The 19,248-nt window shown below is 40.7% G+C and overlaps 2 protein-coding genes across 7 annotated transcripts in view; both read left to right on the forward strand.

Moving 5' to 3' along the window:
• On the forward strand, window positions 1-6,555 carry GAR1 (GAR1 ribonucleoprotein). The gene is made up of 7 exons (XM_087738019.1): window positions 1-119; window positions 695-885; window positions 966-1,120; window positions 2,609-2,668; window positions 3,078-3,201; window positions 4,130-4,240; window positions 4,595-6,555. The coding sequence occupies exons 2-7, from the start codon at window positions 708-710 to the stop codon at window positions 4,606-4,608; spliced, it is 642 nt and encodes a 213-aa protein (XP_087594145.1). The 5' UTR covers window positions 1-119; window positions 695-707; the 3' UTR covers window positions 4,609-6,555.
• RRH (retinal pigment epithelium-derived rhodopsin homolog) overlaps window positions 5,123-19,248 on the forward strand; it is a 20,574-nt gene continuing 6,448 nt past the window's right edge. Inside the window, exons 1-5 of one of the 6 annotated variants that reach the window (XM_087738015.1) lie at window positions 6,652-9,151; window positions 9,338-9,445; window positions 15,501-15,661; window positions 17,304-17,494; window positions 19,149-19,248. In XM_087738015.1, coding sequence (XP_087594141.1) covers window positions 15,610-15,661; window positions 17,304-17,494; window positions 19,149-19,248 — 343 coding nt within the window. In that variant the 5' untranslated portion in view covers window positions 6,652-9,151; window positions 9,338-9,445; window positions 15,501-15,609. Of the gene's footprint in view, window positions 5,260-6,528; window positions 9,446-15,500; window positions 15,662-17,303; window positions 17,495-19,148 lie in introns of those variants that run through there. The other 5 variants (XM_087738016.1, XM_087738017.1, XM_087738018.1 and 2 more) reach the window with 5 other exon arrangements.

Raw genomic sequence — 19,248 nt, forward strand, 5'->3', positions numbered from 1 at the left:
GTTTCCGGCGGCGTGGGCGGTTGCCCGGTGGCGGAGCGCGCGGCTGACGCAAGCGGCCGGCGGCGGCGACGACGACGGCGGGGTCGGCGCGCACGTGGGGGTACGCCACGTGCGAGGAGGTCGGGCTCGAGAGGCGCGTGGGGGCACGCGGGAAGGGGGACGGAGCCGGTGGCGGCCGTGGGGCCCTTGGTCGCTCCTCAGCGCCCGGGGCCGCCGCCGGCCCTCCGGCCCCGCAGCCCTAAGGGCCGGCGGCAGCCCCCAGGGAGGGCCGCGCCGGGCCGCGGGCGGGGGCCCGGGGGCGCGGGGGAGGGCGGCCTTCGCGGGGATCCCCGTAGCCGGGCTGCCGGGGGTGCCCCGTGGGCCCTGTGAGGTGCCTGGGAAAGGCGCCGAGTGTGTCTTCGCGTTGTGCCGCTCCTGCGCGGGGCTGGGGCTGGAGAGTGTCGCGTTCAACCCTCATACGTGTGAGTGGAAACCATGCCGTCACTGCTAGTCACTTTTTACAGGCAGGCGTTGCGGTGGTTGGCATCTTACGTGTAAACTTGATTTCTCATGTGCCTGCATGTTTTTAGTGAGGACCGAAACCCTTAGCCGTTAAATTAACAAACAAAGCTGTCAGGGGACTTTAATCTCTACAGCAAATCAAATGTGAAACTTCTTTTACATCTTAAACAACTGATTTTTGTCCGTAATTTAGGAGGTAACAGAGAATGTCTTTTCGTGGAAGAGGAGGTGGAGGAGGAAGAGGAGGTGGCTTCAACCGTGGAGGAGGTGGCGGTGACAGAGGTGGCTTTAACCGTGGTGGACGAGGTGGCTTTGGACGGGGAGGTGGACGAGGAGGCTTCAACAGAGGCGGATATGACCAGGGGCCTCCAGAACGGGTAGTTTGTAAGTTACACGAAGAGATTATATTTATTTAATTTAGAATGACTGCTCCAGATCTTTAGCTTGTTTGTTCTTTATTTCAGTATTGGGAGAGTTCATGCATCCGTGTGAAGATGACATTGTCTGTAAATGTAAAACAGAAGAAAACAAGGTGCCTTATTTTAACGCCCCAGTGTATTTGGATAATAAGGAACAGATTGGCAAAGTGGATGAAATCTTCGGACAGCTGAGAGATTTTGTATCCTTCAAAAGAATGTGTGACGTACAATATCTGGTTTTTAAAGGTTGATTGATTATTAAGTGGAATTTCTCTAGGATTTTGAAATAGTTCAAGGCTTGGCTACCAGTTAGATGTGAACAGTCACAAGTCTAGCTGCAACTGTTGGTGTCAGGAGGTCCCTCGTTCACATTAAGCACCTATCTTAAAGCTTTTTTAAATATGACAGAGTACCTTACATCAGACGGAGGTTTTCAGTCAGTACCAGTACCAGCAGGTGTCTTTTGGATCCATGGTTTTGTGAGATGTTACTTTTCTAGCTACCTGACCAAATTTTCTGGTATAGGCTACTCACCTATAACAGAGTTGGATCAAGAGTGTGAGGGTTTCTTTGTGCATTAGGGGACCTTGCCCATGCTCCAGCTTATTACTTAATTATAAGGATGAGTTTGTGCTAGAATGTCCTGTTGCTCATTGTCCAGCTTATTAAGCTGCTGATAAAAGCGGCTTGTGCTAGGATGTCCTTTTGCAAAGCAAGTTTGTGGAGACAGAGGCGCTGGGTCCATTCTGTTGTCACTGCCAGATTGACGGAATCCGTGACAAAAGCGAGACAACTCAGGGAGTAACCCCGTAACATGGCAGTAAGACTTACCCTGTGTTGCTTGGTTGAGCATCAGTAACTAGCTGCATGCATTTTCCTCTCCCACATTAAATGTGAAGTAAAATGTACAGGTTTAAATCACTGTCACACTCTGAATATATTAACTTGCAGATTTACTTTTTGTATCAGAATTATTTGAATTTCAGAACCTTGTTTTCTTCCTACAATAACATATTAAGAAAATATATTGCTGGATTTTGCAGGTCCTTGCTTCCCCATTTAATCTTGAGTTTTAATTAAGCAGAGCTGGCCAGCAGCTCTTTTTGATCTTAGGAACGGCATACCAAAGTCCTTGCATACTGGAGAGCCAAAGGATTCGTACAAGACTGCACATGGGGTTACAGAGAGTGTCTGCCCCTTCACTGGAGGATGAGGCTGGGCGTGCGGTTGGTTGGTCCAGCAGTCCCTGCTGGCTCTTACCTTTCCACAGCCAGGCGGTTGTACCACCCAGCAGCAGCAGCACTAGCAGAGCCCCTGCAGCCTGTAAATTGTTCCAGATAAGCCTTGAGGTCACCCTGGGGCTAAAGGGGTCTGCACTTGCTGTATGAATTTGTTTCTTTACAATTATGTTTTTATGTACTCTTTCCACTGGTACATTCTTCTTTATGCCTTGATACATGGAAGGAAAAAATTATTTTACCACAGAATACCATATTTGTAACTATGGAAAAAAACTGGAAATAGTTTCTCCTGATCTTCTAGTTGCCATTTTTCATATGTGATGATGATGTTTAGCTTCATTTATAAAATACTAATTTAGAAAATGTCTGAATGTGCCTTTTATATAATAATAAAAACCACAATTTCTAATGTTTTATTCTTGCTATGTTCCTTAAAGAAACTAACAGTATTTTTCAGTGAAACTGTCTGAGAACATGAAAGCCTCTTCATTTAAAAAAATGCAAAAGGTTAGCCAATCTCAATAACAGAATTCTACTGTATGTCATCAGTTAGATAAATCTACTCTATGTCATCAGATAATAAAAGCTGTATTTTTATTAACTTTAAAATCTAGTTGTCCTTTGTAAACATGTGTTCCTTTCCTCTTCCTTTTCGCTTTTGTATCTGCCACTTTCTTCTTTCACCCCGCCCCACAAAAAAAGATGTAAGAAATGAACCTCATGCAAATACCAGCTATATTGTAATAACTTCATAACACTGTGATTTATTTCTTGCATGCTTTCTTTATGTGGCTATTTGCAGAGGACAATTTGACTTAAAGGGTTAAGACCAAATTGTGGATATTTGTAAAGGGAGATAGTAATGTGCTCTTTAGCCGTGGTATTTTCAAAGCCTAATGGAACTCTCTCCCTACAGTTTTACATTGATCCGGCAAAGCTGCTGCCCCTTCAGAGATTTTTGCCAAGGCCACCTGGAGAAAAAGGTGCTCCCAGAGGAGGTGGTAGAGGAGGACGTGGAGGAGGAAGAGGCGGCGGTAGAGGTAAGATCCCAAGAATGTAAGCTGCAGAATGTTGGGTTTTTTTGGTTTGTGTTTTTTTGTTGTTTTTTTTTTTTGTGTGTGTGTAAGGCGGCCTTTGGGTACTTGAATATCGACAGTTGTATTGCAAAGAAAAATGTTACGCATATTGCTGTTTGATGACTCAATGGAAGAGGCAGTGATGCCTTTCCAATGGCAAGAGCTAGGCTTCTGTGGCTAGCTAAATAACAGCTCCAAAGCACAGGGAGGAGAGTATGCTGATTTATGACAAAGACAGAAAGTGTGACTACTAAGCAAACTTGTGGTAAAAGGTTGTAGATAATACACGCTCAAAACGGTCAGTGAAAGCTGAATTTTTAGTATATTCTGAAAATCTAGTTGGACAAAATACTTGAAATGCCGTGTTTGAGAGAGGGGTGAATGACCTGGTAGATCTCATCCTTGCTTGCTTTTTGAACATCATCTGTGATGCACTCCTCAATTAAACCTCAAGTTAATTTTTTCTTACATTGCAGTTCCTTGCTTCTTCTCCCTACCCTGCCCCTTTGCAGCGAGGCACAAGTGTTTCAAAGGGTTTTGTTTTGTTTGTTTTAATGCTCTGTTGAGTTGTAATTAATTAATAATTAATTAATAATTAATAGTTGTAATTAATTTTTTGCTCTCATGAAAGAAGTTTATCATGGACTTCTGTTAGTGTCTTTAGTATTTTGGACATTGTATATCAGATATTAAACAATACCTAAAATGCTGCAGATGGTCCCTAGAAGGGACAAGGTGTACTAGTAATTGACCAAGGAACTGTCCGGCAATTGGCAGTTTCTGTTTTTTTGTTGTTGTTCTTTTCCTTTCGGAAGCTGTCAATGAAATAAGTTGTTATGCATAACAAAGAATTTATATGCTCCTCAAAGTGTAATTTCTTTCCTATGTTTAGGAGGATTTGGAGGAGGAAGAGGTGGAGGAAGAGGAGGAGGATTCAGAGGAGGAAGAGGGGGAGGAGGAGGAGGATTCAGAGGAGGAAGAGGTGGTGGAGGAGGCTTTCGGGGTGAGTGTGCAGTTTTTACATTTCAGTAATAAGAATGGCTCCTGATTTCTAAAGCTTTTAAATACTAAGCAGAATGTTGTATGTGTTAATCTCTTATAGATGTTTATAGTTTTATGCAAAAAGTTGCTGTGCATCACAGTAGCTAGTTTAAACCGAAGCACAGTATTCTGCATTTTTTGATGCTTGTGTAAGACCACCCTGGTTTTTTGCATTCAAAAAGGACTGTGAAAACAGATAATGATGATAAATTATTTTATTCTTTCAACTCATTTAGTGTTATGTATATAATTTACTTGCTTTAAATGCATCTAAGATGTGAATTGTTCGGTGTATTTTTCTTCCCTCTTAAAATAGGAAGAGGATATTAAGAATGGAACCATGAGTATCTCCCCGCTGTCTTACCATATCATCTGCAGAAGTGAAGAACAAGGAGGAACTTCTGTAAAGGATCCTGAAAAAGTTCTTTTTATGAAGAACTTGAAGCTGTAAAGGGACAATTATTTTTACACTTAATGACTGTTGATCAACACGAGGAGAGCGTAGCCCCAGGCGAAGACTGCTCAGAATATACTTGAACTTTTTTAACTAAGCCAGGATTCAATGTTATTCTTAAACTGTTTTTTTTATGACAAGTGACGTAGTCAATGCTTGACTTCATGTTGGAGTTTGGAGGAAACAGTCAATTGAAATGTTTTTTCAACAAACCTTACGGGTTCACTACATGCACACTCATCAGTATGAACCTGTTACCTATGTGTGACTGATCCCTTAGTTCTCAAGCTCTTTTTATATTGAATCTTCTGGGTTGCTCTAAAGCGGATATGTCGTTTAAACAACCCTTTGTGAACCTACAAACTAAACTTCAAAATTTTGTGTTGATAGAATTTTTTTATACATAATAACGTATAAAAGGAACGAAAGATAGCAAAGGATATTTTGTGGATTTTTCTGTATCAATCTTAATGAAAGGCATTAAGACATCTTCTTCTTAGAAGCTGCTATTTAATGAATAAGACAAGGTTAATACTATTCTTAAGTCACCTAATTGTGTCTAATTACACTGATATTAAAATTGCTAAGGGCTTTTAACTGCCCCCACTTCCCCCTTAGCCTGTTTCTCTTGAGGTTTTCATGTCTTGGCACCGCACCTCTGTGGTGCTCTGAGCTTGCATAGGGCTAAGATTAGATAGCCCGTGATAGGGCTCCTCTGCACACAGTGCTTTCAGTTAAGTATCGCTTAAAAAAGGCATGAAAAAATCTGCACAAGTCTTTGGTCTCTTCAATTGGACGTATTATGAGGATGTGTTGAAAAGCTAGTAACTGTCTCTTCTTAGGGATGGAGGAGAACAGGGTGCCTCTCTACTCTTTAACTTTGGAAATAAAATAGGAATAGAAAAGTGGAATCATCCGGAGCCAGGAGTCTGTTCACAGACTCTCGTACCAGAAAGTATTTTGAACATCTTGTTCAATGTGGAAAGAAATACATTTCAGAATTGATCATACTGTTATACTTTTTAATTAAGGAATACAGTAACAGGCAAATGAGTTATACTAACCTTCTGCTTAACTAAAAGAAACAGCCCATTTGTCAGCACCAGGATTGAACAGTTACTGGTCATTTTAACAAACGTGACTGTTAGTTCGAATAATCTCTGGAAGAAAACTTGAAACAAGGTAGCAAAACAAATGTTCAGGAACTCAATTAAGTCTGAACAGATGCTGCATAGGATAATAGATAAAAATGTTCTTCAGCTTAAAAAAACAAACCACAAAACATTGGAATTTCTGCTAGATCTTTTGTGAGAAGAAACTGAGTCTACTGTTCAACTACAGCACAATCAGGAATTGAGGGATACCGATTATTTTTCTGGTATTGCTGCAGACTTAACTTTAACCAGATCAGTTAAATCCAGACCTCTGAAAATGTTTAGGCTTTTGTTGCTGTGTGTTGCTAGACCTAAGTGGCTTAGGGCTCTGACTTGAGGCATTGCAGAATTGCCCTTTGTCTAGACAAAATCCTATGCAAGTCATTGCATCTCTGGCACACCACACTGCAGTTGAGCAATACCAACCTGCAGTGAAGCTGGAATTGTCATTACTTTTGTCATATTTGTAATTGCATCCTCTGCTGTGCTGTATTTCTTCACTGATGCCTCGGTGAAGATGTTGTGGGTAGCTGACTTAGATCTTTCCTTATTCTTCTGTCTTTGGAAGAGTAACATAACACTGTCCTCACTCTTGCACCCAAATTCATGATCTGCTTTGCTATTCTCACTGCATGCTTTCAGGACATACTTTTTCCCAGGATATCAGAAGACTGTACTGCCATCACCTTTAAATTGCATGATGTGACAGCTGATGTTTCGAGTGCATGAAGTACCATCTTGCAGCCTAGGACAAGAAGCGTACGCTTTCAGTCTCACAGCAGATGGAGCAGTGAGTCAGCCTGAAGCCGTTGCAAGGCCAAAGCAAAGACTTCTACTTCTGTATGCAGAGGGGTTAAAGAATAATATCCATTGCAGCGCTAGAGGGAAGATCGGACTCTTGATTACGGGTAACTGGATTGCAGTCCCAGCTGAGAAATGCACGAGGAGCATTATGGCATGCCCTACGCATACAAACAATGTTGGATGGGATTAACACAAATATCCAGAGAAAATTTATAATCTTAGATCTTTGTGGAGGTTGTAGGACGTTCGGATGCTGATAGAAGAACGTCCTTAGTAATTGGGTGTGAAATCAGCTGCCATATGAGAAGGCAGTGTTTGGGCATGTCTGCCATGTGGTGATGCCTTTTTTTTTTCTTTCTTTCTTTTTTTTTTCCTTTTCCCTTCCCCATTCTGGGGAAATACTGTGTTTGGTTGTGGCAAGGCCCAGTCAGTCCCTGTTCTGCCTTGTCTTCTCTGTGCCATGGCATGACCCTGCCCTCCTAATGCAAGTAGTTTCTAACTGTAATAGATGAAAATTCCGTGTCTTAATTTTTTTAAGGCAACATGTCTTGTCTGCAGTCTAATGCTGCAGTGAACTAAAATACAGGTTCTCTAATTTTATATGTCACCTTCCTCTCTGTCTTGAACTTTTTATTCAAATCCTATCTGTGATTCTGTCACTGTGCTCCTGATCCTAGTAAGTGAAGTGTTTTTATGTAAGTACTTACAGATATCCTAGGCTTGTTCTGGAGAGAATGGGAAAGGTGAGCTCACCAGCACCCTGACAGAAATAGGTATGTTGGCAGAAATGGGAAGTTTCAAGTAGCTTTAGTGTCGGGGGAAAAAAGTCACAGTGCAGTCTGAAGTGAAGGGGGTGGGGGGAAAGTGTTAGTGGCAGTGTAGGCTCTCAAAGACAGTTTGGTGTTCCCTGGATTTCCCCTCACTGGCAACCTTTGGGGCAAAAGGCTGGGCCACCGGAAGAACTTCTCACATGCCACCCGCTCCAGCAGCGCAAAGGGGGTTGCTGCCCTGAAGTTCCGGAAGAAGGTAGGCTCCAGTGCACCCCACAGTGCTCGGCTTCCCATCCAGGAGACAGCAGTTGGGGTGTCACCTACCTGTCTCCTTGTCCACTTGTCACTGTCTGCAAGTGCTCACTGTTGGCAAAGGCAGAGCATTCAACAACCATGTCCCGTTTTCAAAATGTGGTTGCGAGTATGTTAGCCACTGCAATGTTTGACTCGGACATAGGGTCTGGCTTTCAGCTGAGTTTGAAAATGACAGCTGGTAAATCACTAGGATCAGATTGCTTAAAGGTATTTAGAAGACCTTGAGCCTTTTGTCCTTGCCACACTAAAATTCTGGTTTTCTATCTTTTCTGTGTGGGACCTAAATCCTTGCTAAACAGAGGGTAATACATGGAGGTGGATCGTAAAGCTGAAATTGTTATCCATTGAGAATGGCCCCTGCATTCCTTCTTGGAGGGATGGTTTTTTCTCCCTGTGTTTGCTGTAGTTGCTGGGATAGGATGGTTCAATATAGTTCATAGATTTGCTATGTTGCTTTGACGGAGAGATTTGATGAAGTGCAGGAAATAATCGGGATATTTTAATGTATGTCTGCAGCACTGGCTGTGGTAGCACAGAAAGGATTCTCTAGCACTGGCGTGAAGTTACGGACGTTTGCCTGAAGCAATGCTGGTTAGTCACATGCATACTGGTGCAAAGTTATCTGCAGCTGTGCAAAGCATTGTCTTGGAAAGAAACGTTGTTGTCTTTTAAAAAAAGCATAGATACTGCATGAGGTATGGAAAGTGAAAAGTTTTGTGGAGTTACATTTTTCAGGGCGTTTTCTTCAGTCAGCTGAAAATCTCTTTAGTTTAGAGTCAAACTTTTCTAATCAACAGTTTAAATCTAGCAAGAGTATCTGTGAAGGAGGAAAAAAAGTGATTTATTAATTTGTTTTCCATTGGGTTTGAATCATTTGCATCTGTTTGTGAAAATAAGGTTAAAGGGAAGTTCTGCCTTACAGAGCCCTCTAGTGGTGATGTGCCTAATAAACGTGGAAGGGTTTGGGTTTGGTTTTTTAGTGTGGTTACCACTGAAAATCGGAAAGAGGTTTTGTTTTACTTTTGTTTTTGAAGTTTTAAATTTTTTTAATGCAAACGGTAAGTTTCGCTACTCTCATCACTTGTGGATTGAAATATCCTTTACATATAACCGAAAGCAACTTGTTAAACCCTGTAATGAGTTTTGCATTGCCCCCTGTCTATACAGATACCTACAAATTGAAGAATGGACTTAAACAGAAATTGCGTTTTATTGCTACTGATCTGGGACAAGTGAGAAGGAAGAGCATCACTTGAAGTTATAAAGTGCACCTCTGACACTAGTCATATTGTCTGTTATTGGAGGATAAAAACAGCCTGAGGTTTTGGATTTGTGTTTTTTTTTTTTTTCTTATGCCAGTATTAAAAAGCAATGTGGTAAGCCATATTTTATCTGGCTTAGGAACTGTGGTTCCAACTTTCTGGATTATTTGTATACTTTAATATTTAATTCCTTGCTTTATCTTTTTGGCTTTGTTTTATGAACTGCAGTGTTCTAGAAAAAATACTTTTAGGTTAATGATAAGTAATGTCTGCCTTTAATTTTGATTTTTTTTGTCTCAGTTCCTGTTGCTGTAAAATTAGCCAAATTTAAGAGAAGGGGAGAGAGAGACAACATGATGGTACATAGGATGGACTGCACATAGTAGAAACTTGCATTTTAACCAACAAGTACGTATAAAATCTGTATGGTCTCATTAACTGCTGCTCTAAGTCTGGAATCCTATCTGAATAAAAATAGTAATGCTTTGCTTTTCTGAGACATTCAGCGTTGCAAGCTCTGACTTCTGTGGAAGCTTGCAAGATCTGAGATGCTTTTGAAAATCTTGCCAAAGTTTCAGGGGAGGAAAGCAAAGATATCGAATTATCACTGTGCTTTTATCTTTCGAGGCAGGACTATGGGGCACTGGGGAAGTGGCTTCATTGCCAAACAGATCATCTTTCCTTTCAGAACCCTCCCACCCTGTTCCTGCCTAATCCTCTTCTGACAGGAAAAATACCATAATAATACAAGTACCCTGAGAACTGTAAGAGGGAGTGTAGATCTATGGCATTAAAAAAAATGCTTGCTCGTGGAACTGTGACACGTGGTTGTCTGTAGTAGTGATGACTAAATGTTGTGACTGCACAAGTTTTATATCAAAATTTTCTCTACATTTAGATTCAAATGGGTGAAAGATGCAGGATGTCTGTTTTGGAAAGCTGAGGAGTGGCGGGGAACTCTCTATGAGTGTTTAATGGGCTAGGGAAGGGAGAGCTCTTCAGGTATAATTCCTTTTTATGGGATGGCTATGTTCCTCAATACCACCTGCGTCACTACACCCTTATTGCTGCTCAGAAGACACAGCCCTAGCCTGGGAGCCTGCTTGAGCTGCCTGTGAACCATGTACAACTGAAGGACCACTGTTTGCTCATCCTTGTCACTTTTATACCTAGTATGAGTACAAAACTGGAGGCAAAAACTGTATGAAGGGGAACTGGTGGAAAACACTTTCTCTGATTGCTTATACTGATACTGCATATAAGCTCTTTGGGCAAGGGTTTATTGCAGCTAATATTTATGCAGGATTTTGTAAAAGGTCTTTACTTTGGTGTGCTGCTACCTCATCACTGAAGAGAAGAAAACATAGGCTGCTGCTGCTGAAGGCTTTGGAAAATGCCTAATAATTTTCTGCCCAGTAACATGCTTTGGAAAATTTGCCCAAAGTAACTTTACGTGTATGTGTTTGTGAGAGAGAGGGTGTTCAGACTTGTAAGGTGTATTCAACAACCATTTTCTGCAGACCAGGCTATTTTAGAAATGTAGCAATTGAGTTTTCTGAAAGTCGTGCTTCACTTTAGAAAATACTCGACTGTTCTTCTTGTGTCTTTTGTTTGTGTCAGCTTGAGAGGTTAAATCAAACTAAGAATCTTGAAAAAGTAGGTATTTAAGGATTTGAAGGGATGGACTTTACAGTAAGCGTATCCTGCTTTTTAAAGAAATTGACATTTGTGTCTTTATGTTGTGCTGCGGTTTTGTGTGTTCGCTGTGATGAGGGGAATTAATTCCGAGCTGGGCTGATGACCGACTGACCTGAGCCAACTTTTGTTGAGGTTTCCGAAGCATTGCACAAGAGGCTTGAAGGAAAAAGTTTGAGGGCATGTGACAGTTAATCTCTTTAGCAGTAAGAATGAAGTTTAAGCATACTGTTGGAAATGTACTCAGTTCTGTGCTGCTCTTTGTTTTAATTAACAATCTCCTGCATAGATTGGGAGTGTAAACTTCTTTGCACTTTAGTCCAATTAAATCATGCTTGGAGGCTGTCAATGGTGGGGGGAACTCCTCCCTACCCCCCTTTTTTTAATTGTTCAATGAGTCTGTTGAATAATGAGAGAATTTGCCTGACAGGGTTTTGTAGTCTTTCGTCGTCTTGATGAATTATTGCAGAGGATAGACGACAGTCTCTTTTGTCCAAAATGCACTGGAATGATTCATCCAATTCCTCAGAAAGGGACAACGAAGCTCATTCAGCCTTTACGCAGACTGAGCACAACATAGTTGCAGCTTACTTAATAACAGCAGGTATGGGCATTGGCAAATTGTTGCGTAACTTTTTAAAACACAACTGTAGATCTGAATGCTCATTTTGTATAGTAACAGCGATGGTATTTAATTTTGTATTACACAAATGTCTGATGGCTTTTCTCCAAAGTTTACTGACAAGTTAGCAATCAGCAGGCTGACTGAAGTGGGCAGGAACATCTGAAGCGTGCAGAACCATCTAAGTTTTCTGCTCTATATTTAAAGGCAGCGTTGTGTCTTGAAAAATATATTTTGTTGATATGTAATTATAGAAGAGAGTGAGAGTTAATTTCTGCCAGCTTGCAAAAGAGATAAAAATAGGGCATAGCTGTCACATCTTGCATTTTTCTGTGATGTGCTCAAAGCTATCTTGAGATTTCTCCTGGGCCACATGTTCGTACTAATATATGTGTAGTCTAAGCATGTGAGCGGGTGTCTGTTAGGGGGATGTAAGGGGAAGGGTTGGAATGTGACTTAGAGGGAGGGAGCTGGTCATTAATCAGAGAAGAGCAGACTCCAGTTGCAGCTGTATTTTTCACCAATGACACATGTTAGAAAAAGCATGCTGGAAGGCTTGACATGGTGTTCGTTCCTTGTGACTGCAATGGCCTTTGGCTAAACTTGAATGATTATGGTATTATTATTTTTTTCCCTTGAAAACTTTCTCATCGTTATAACCACAGCTGCTTCAGTAATGTTTTTCTGAAGCATTGAGTGCTATAGCAATGAAATATCAATGTGACCAAAAACTGAAACCTACTGTGTTTAAAAATAGGCCTTCTATACCTGTATTATTGAAAATCAAATCAGTTTATAAATACTTTATTCATAGGCTGTACCATAAATTTTCCATCTTATAATTAGCTTTTAAAATACGTTCAAATATTAACGTACTTTAGGTTTATATGAAATAGTGTTGCTGATGGTCACATTTTATTTTGTATCTCTGTTTGAAGTGGTGAGTATCAAATTACTGGTTTGGTAAAGAGGTTATTTTTGAATGTAAAGGCAATAATTTATTTCAGGTTTTTAGAGAAATTGGTAGAACAGCTACACAGATCAATAAACTTGTTAAGAAGCTGTAGAGAAGGATGATGGTCAAGTATTGGAAGGCTAGATACACTCTGCAGTACTACCACACTATTTGCAGGTAACTGGATCTATTAGGTGCTGCAAATATGTATGATACTTGTTATATTTTAATTAAAATTGATTACATTGTATGTAACAAGGTGGTATTTTCAGATAGTTTGACCACTTGGTGTTAGGGATCAAAGCTATCATAGGTGATCAGTGGGATTAGCCAGAATCAACCCAGGTCTGCTTTCTTAATCTTGCATGGAAATTAAATGTCTTTTAAAAAAAAAAGTTGGATTACTTTGCAGGTTTTTTTCTTCTTTTTTTTTCTTATTATAATTGGGGAAGTCTAGTAAATCTTTCATCTGTAGCTTGGACTTTGCTTTCTTAATGAGGAATGTTTTTGACAGTAAGGCCTATAACATCTTTGAAAGTATGATTGATTGCTTTGCAAATGCCTTACCACAGCAAGTCTCACATCTGGAAAATTCAAGCTGTGTTAATATGCAGATGTCTAAGAGTAAGAGTGAAGTACAGGTACAGTGTTCATCATTGTGCTGCTTTTTAAAAGGTTTGAATGCTTCTCTCTTTTGCAAATAATTGCTTTGTTTTCTGAGAAGGAAGCAACTGTGAAGTATTGCACTCGACAGTGGTCAGTGTATTAATTTTAGTGATGACAACAGGGATACTCAGGCTGCAGGAAGCAATACTGTCTCACGGATAATCCTTCACCTTATAATGGTAAAATGTTCTGGTAGCATTTTGAAATGCTAACTGGAAAAGTAAATTCCATGTTATACACGGATCTAACCTTCAGTGGTTTGATGCTACTACCCATGTGTCTTGCTTAACTCTGTTAGGGCTTGTGTTTACATTTGGCCTGCCTTTAATTTTTGTTGCTTCCCTGGGAAGAAAGAAAACAAGAAATTCTGCTCTTGTTCAGGTCATGAGGTTTTTATCTTCATCTTCACAAAACTACAAGGTTTAATTAAAGAAATATGGGAATAGTTGTCTAACCCTAAGATGTTTCACAGGCCAAGTGGCAGCATACACGTGTTTTTTCTGAATCACATGAGTTCATCCCAGCTGATGGTTTCAGGTTACTGAAAGGCTTGGGCTTGGTCTGCACTCCCTGGCCTCTTAAGAAATCATGGAATCACTTGGGTTGGAAAAGACCTTTAAAATCATCAACTCCAACCGTAAACCTAACACTGCCAAGTCCACCATTAAACCATGTCCCTAAGCGGCACATCTACCCGTCTTTTAAATACCTCCCGGCATGGGGACTCCACCACTTCCCTGGGCAGCCTCTTCCAGTGCTTGACAACCCTTTTGGTGAAGAATTTTTTACTAATACCCTATCTAAACCTCCCCTGGCACAACTTGAGACCATTTCTTCTAGTGCTATTGCTTGTTAGTTGGGAGAAGAGACCGACCCCCGCCTTGCTACAGCCTCCTTTCAGGTAGTTGTAGAGAGCAATAAGGTCTCCCCTCAGCCTCCTCTTCTCCAGACTAGACAACCCCAGTTCCCTCAGTCACTCCTCATAAGACTTGTGCTCTAGACCCTTCACCAGCTTCATTGCTCTTTTAATGGGTGCTGCTTAACTGCTGCCTGGAGAAACTTTGTTCTTCTACTTGACCTGATTCTCAGAAACAGGGAAGAGAGCATTTCTTGAATCTACATGTTTTTTCTCACTTCATTCCAGATGGAATCCATCTTCTTTCTTACATTTTGCTCCTCAGAACATTTTTTTTGGCTCTATTATTAATTTGTTGTAGTGGTGCTAAAATTTTTAATGACTATAGGCTAAGCAGTTCCCACTTTCTCTTCCCTGATTTGGTTTGGTTCCCCCCCCCTTAATTTTAAGACTGGGCTCTGAAGCACTAAATTTAAGTGTGTCTAGCAGGATCCTTCCTTCACCCCGAGGATAGGAGTTTACAGTCCTGTTGTATTTCTGATTTCATTCTTGGTAGCTGTAATATCTGTTAAAGCGTGCCTCATAAGAAGCCTGTACTGTTTTATAAACTTGTAATTCTATCTTGCTTCCTCTCTCCCAAGACATGACATACTACCTGTCAACAGGAGAGCTGACAGAACTGGCTCTGTGAGTGCTTTTGCTATGGTGTTGGTTTCAGATCAGATCCCCAGCTCCCTGCTTTTGTTCATTTTAGGGGCTCATAGCATCACAGTGTCATTCCTGAAATGTGGGAATATATGAATATGATAGCTGATGGCATCTATGTGGCTATGCACTTCCAACATCGTCTGTAATGTAATTTTTATGTACTAAGCAGGAGACTTGCACCTGAGAACAGGCATGTTTGGTGGTTTTAAAAAGAGAATGGAAAGAGAGAGAGCCAAGAATTAATTATAATTTCGCCTCATTTGAATTTAAAATTACTGAGTCTGTTAAGAGAGTTTCTGTAATGTAAGAGATTGGTACTGATGAATAAAATGTTGCAGTGAAACTCCTTATGTGAGTTTCAGATATAATAAAAAAGGTACCAATTTACATAATTGAAATGGAGAAACTCCATTTGAAAGCTGAAGAATTGGTGTTGTCCCTAGTGTCCATTATCCTAAGTATCATCTTTGGTATATTTTTATGTATGGTATTATGATTGCACTGGCTTTCCTTCTGCCCTTTTTCATATCTGTCATGGTATTAGCGTAGCTCTTGCTGAGCATAATGGTTTAGATGGTACGTCGGATGTGTATTTGACTCTAGAAATGTCTGCCTCAGTTTGATGCCCTGAGATGTGTGCTGGTATTTCTAGATCTATGGATTGTGTTGCTGTGGACTGCCAGTGGTGGAGTCCACAGGACTTTCCATGATTTGAAGGTATTTCCATATCGATACCAGTTGAAATCTTCAAAATTTAACTGTAGAGCTGAAGTGCTTGAAACTGATTCTTGCTCTCAGGTTTTCTAAACCTGCTGATTTGAGGTTATTGTTTGAACTGCAGCATGTTTGTAGTCTGACTGTAAATCGCTGCTAGAAATTTTTAACTCTGTGCTGCGGCATTGACAGTGACAGATGGAAGAACATTGTATAATACTTAAAAACTTTATTGCCCTTTCCACAGAGGCATGTCAGCAAAAGCTAAGCTGTGTGTGTCAGGTTTTTCGTGGAGCCAATAGAGGAGCAGAAATCCCATCAGCGAAGATGATGGATTGCCAAGGGACTGGAGCAGGATGGGCAGTGACTGTGAAAGAAGATGGGTCTGCTTTTGGAAGTCCACATTCAGTATGACAGCCATTCACTCAGGCTCCTTACAAAATTATGCCTCTCATCTGTGATGATGAAAGCTATAGTGCTTTGATAAATACGTGAAACTTTTTCATTAAAAAAAAAAAATTCTGAGGGGCATTTCCATGGATAATGTGTTGTTAGACTTTTACCAAAATAACATTCTGCTATGCACTTGAAATTTAAGGTGCCCAGGCTATACAAATGTTTGTAAGTTCAGGATTTGGTTCAGTGATACTGTAACAGCTATGCCAGACTAGGGAATCTATGAACAACTTACAAATTCCTGTTATTATTTACAAGTGTGGTTTTTTTTTTTTTTAGTGGCTGTGTTTGCTTGAGCATGTTGGAATTCTCTGTTTTATTGATAAGGGCTGTGAGTCTGCTGAGGTGCAAGGGGGAGTTTTTAACCTTATTAGCTGTTTATTAATAGCTTATGTTAATAGTGGGTTAGTAAAAGTTTAGAGGATGGGAGTTTGCTCTGGATATGTGCAACGGGCTAGAGTCTGATGAGAATAAAACTACAACAAAAAAGCCCCCGTTTTGTGGGAGTGCCATGTAAACTCACTGCAAGAGCCATGCAGTAGGATTTGGCTAGAAAGGAGGAATAGCAGGAGAAAAGGAAGATCTGGAGATCAGAAGCAGCTTGCTGATGCACAGGGTCCTGAAGAGTGTCCTGGGCACCTCGAAGAACTTTAAGTCCAAAGCAAATTTCAGATGGATTGGACAAGAAGAGAGTAGAATGCACATTTTAGCTTTAGTACTGTATTTCTTTATTACAATTCTTTGTTGATTGGCCATTTCTTGTATCATCTAAAATAGACTTCAGACACATTTTGAGTCGAGCCAGACCAAAGAGGTTTAAAAATACGCAGGTTAGCGAGGCAGGAGCCAGTTCAGTGCAGAGCTGGACTTTTACCGTGGCTATGGCACAGCCCTAGAGCTTGTCAGGTGGAGGAAATGGCTCTGGTGCAGGCCCAGCCATGCCGCTGTGGCAGGCTGTGCAGATTGTCCAGGCTGCTTGACAAGGCTTAGAAAATACAGTTTGCAGCAACCTGAGCCAACTCTGGTGCTTGCAAAGAACCGGGACCTCATGAGCACAGACAGGAGTTAATCTGGCTAGGATAGTGGTAGCAAAGTCAAAGCTTCTATGTTACTTTTGCCCAGGATTATTGTCTGAATGCACAGTGGAAACTCTCTGCTGAGAAAGGAGGATCTCAGCTGGTGGCAGGGGCCTTCTGCTAGATCGGGTGTATCATAAGCCCTACTTTTTTTTTGCCAGTCACCAACCTGCATTCTTTTTTGCCATGGCAGACAGCACTGTACTCGGTGGCTGGAGTGTTTGAATTGTAATCCTAGATGCTTTTGAATTTCTGCTATGCTTGTTGTCATTGCATCGGAAGTCCCAGGTTCAGCAAAACACTCCACTTTTGGCCCTTACTGAATCCAAGTGAAAGTAACCTAATTGGAAAAGCTTTTCTCTCCTTTTTGGGTGTCTATCCTTGTTGCAAAATTGAGCTTGACTGAAAATACAACTTGCTTAGGGCTTAGGTGTTACAATAGGCTGCATTTTCTTCTGTATGTGTATTACTGGCTGGTGTGTATCTTTTGTAAATTTTCCCTTTTTCTGTTTTTACAGGAGTGATAAGCATTTTCAGTAACATTGTTGTGTTAGGCATCTTTGTTAAGTACAAAGAGCTTCGCACAGCAACCAATGCAATTATTATCAACTTGGCTTTTACTGACATTGGTGTTAGTGGCATTGGTTACCCTATGTCTGCTGCCTCAGACCTGCATGGAAGCTGGAAATTTGGATATACGGGATGCCAGGTATTGCAATTCGGTCAGAGAGAAAGTTTTGAACACTTAAAAGCAAACTGAGAAATAAGTAGTAGCTCTACCTGATCCTCATTCTTTTATGAGATAAGATGGAGATGCAAAATTTGACTCTAAACCTGAAGCTGATGTTCTGTAACGTCAGCAGTTTCTGGATATAGGATTTCATGTGAATTTCATTCTGAACTTATAGTTATAATCTGAAAACATTAAAGTGTAACCTTATATTTATCAACTAGAGATTTTAAAATAGCTTTAAGAAGGCCTAGGAAATGAAATCCCCAAATGAAGGTTATAGTAGCACATGCACATTTGATGACTTATTGGATAGTTAAAAGGCTTTGGATGTGGCTACTGTTTTGATGATGAGCTTGACAGATCTTAATGAGTTCTGCTTGGCAAATAAATGTTCTTTTGGATGAGACTATTAGGATATCCAAAATGAAGGCCTGCAAGGTTATTGGTCTCCATTAAAGATTTAGCCTAGTTTTAATAGCTGTCTATTTTTAAAAATAGACTGACTGAAGAATTATACTTCCATAACAGAGAGATGGTGCCCTTTACTTGCTGTGTACTGTGATTTAAATCTACTTTTTTAAAAGACTGTTGGGCTTAAGTGCCCAGGAAAATGAGTAGTAATGAGAAGGTGTATGCTGAAAATGTGACTCAAGGAAAATATTAGCAACACTATACATTCTGGACCTTTATATAATGGATGTTTATAACAATTTGACATCACTTGCCTCAGTACACAGTTATTTCAAGCTCAAAATTCAGTCACTGTTTGACAGGAAGCTTCACCTTTAACATCTTTGTATCTAGACTGACTTGTTAGTGGGTTGAAGTTGATGTGAAATCTCTCTACCAATGCTTCAGGAGTTAAGATCACTTGAAGCACAACTCATGTCCACCTAAACCAAATTAATCCTGTGAACTGAGATGGCTGAATGTCATGTGGTTCTGTTATAACCGCTGGTGGCATGCAGTCTGGCACAGGGCTCTGTATTGCTGGGGTGCCAGTAGTAACACAGCCCTCCCAGTCATCCTTCCTGGTCAGGCTGCCCATGGGATGACTGGGCAGATGCATTTGGAGCATGTTGGGATTGCAGCATGTGTCACTCTGTGCAGTAGATCTGACACGTGTAAAAATGGGGGCTGATGGGGAAAATCAGTGTACCAGATCTGTGCAATAAGTGTAATTATACAACAGAGGAAAGAGAGACAATTCAGGACCTCACATTTGCTAAAGCCATATTTTTTTTGATGAATCAAGTGCGCTTCAGGTTTCTTTAACTTATATTGAAAACATGAATTAACGCCCCCCCCCCCCCCCCCCCGAACCTCCAAACTCTTTATCTCTGAATCTCAAAATTTACTGATTGAAGTATGGTGTTTGTTTGCTTTTTAGAATACTGTCTTTAAGATTTCTGTGTGCACACAAGCTGGTTGCTTTTGCTATGTTTAATTTTAAATGACCCAGCTCCAAATCGCCTGTATTGAATTCATTCCTTCAGTACCTTGCTTATGGAAGAGAACCCTGGCTGGATGTAATGTATTGTAGTGCCTTCAATTCAGTCCACAAATTTATGTTTGTACCTTTGAAAGATTTCTCAGAAATGTTTTGTTTGTTTGTTTGTTTTAATTTCAGATCTATGCTGCCTTAAATATCTTTTTTGGGATGGCGAGTATTGGTTTGCTCACTGTTGTTGCAGTTGACCGTTACCTGACAATCTGCAGGCCTGATATAG

Source organism: Nipponia nippon, unplaced genomic scaffold (assembly GCF_047370975.1).
Source record: "Nipponia nippon isolate SJK-2023a ecotype South Korea unplaced genomic scaffold, ASM4737097v1 scaffold_6, whole genome shotgun sequence".
In the NCBI taxonomy this organism is placed as follows: domain Eukaryota; kingdom Metazoa; phylum Chordata; class Aves; order Pelecaniformes; family Threskiornithidae; genus Nipponia; species Nipponia nippon.

What these genes read in the sequence shown, in the direction of transcription:
- GAR1 (XM_087738019.1), top strand. Translation starts at nt 708, where the DNA reads ATGTCTTTTCGTGGAAGAGGAGGTGGAGGAGGAAGAGGAGGTGGCTTC. An exon ending in GCCTCCAGAACGGGTAGTTT is followed by an intron (nt 886 to 965) that starts GTAAGTTACACG and finishes TCTTTATTTCAG; the next exon opens with TATTGGGAGAGTTCATGCAT. An exon ending in CATTTAAAAAAATGCAAAAG is followed by an intron (nt 2,669 to 3,077) that starts GTTAGCCAATCT and finishes CTCTCCCTACAG; the next exon opens with TTTTACATTGATCCGGCAAA.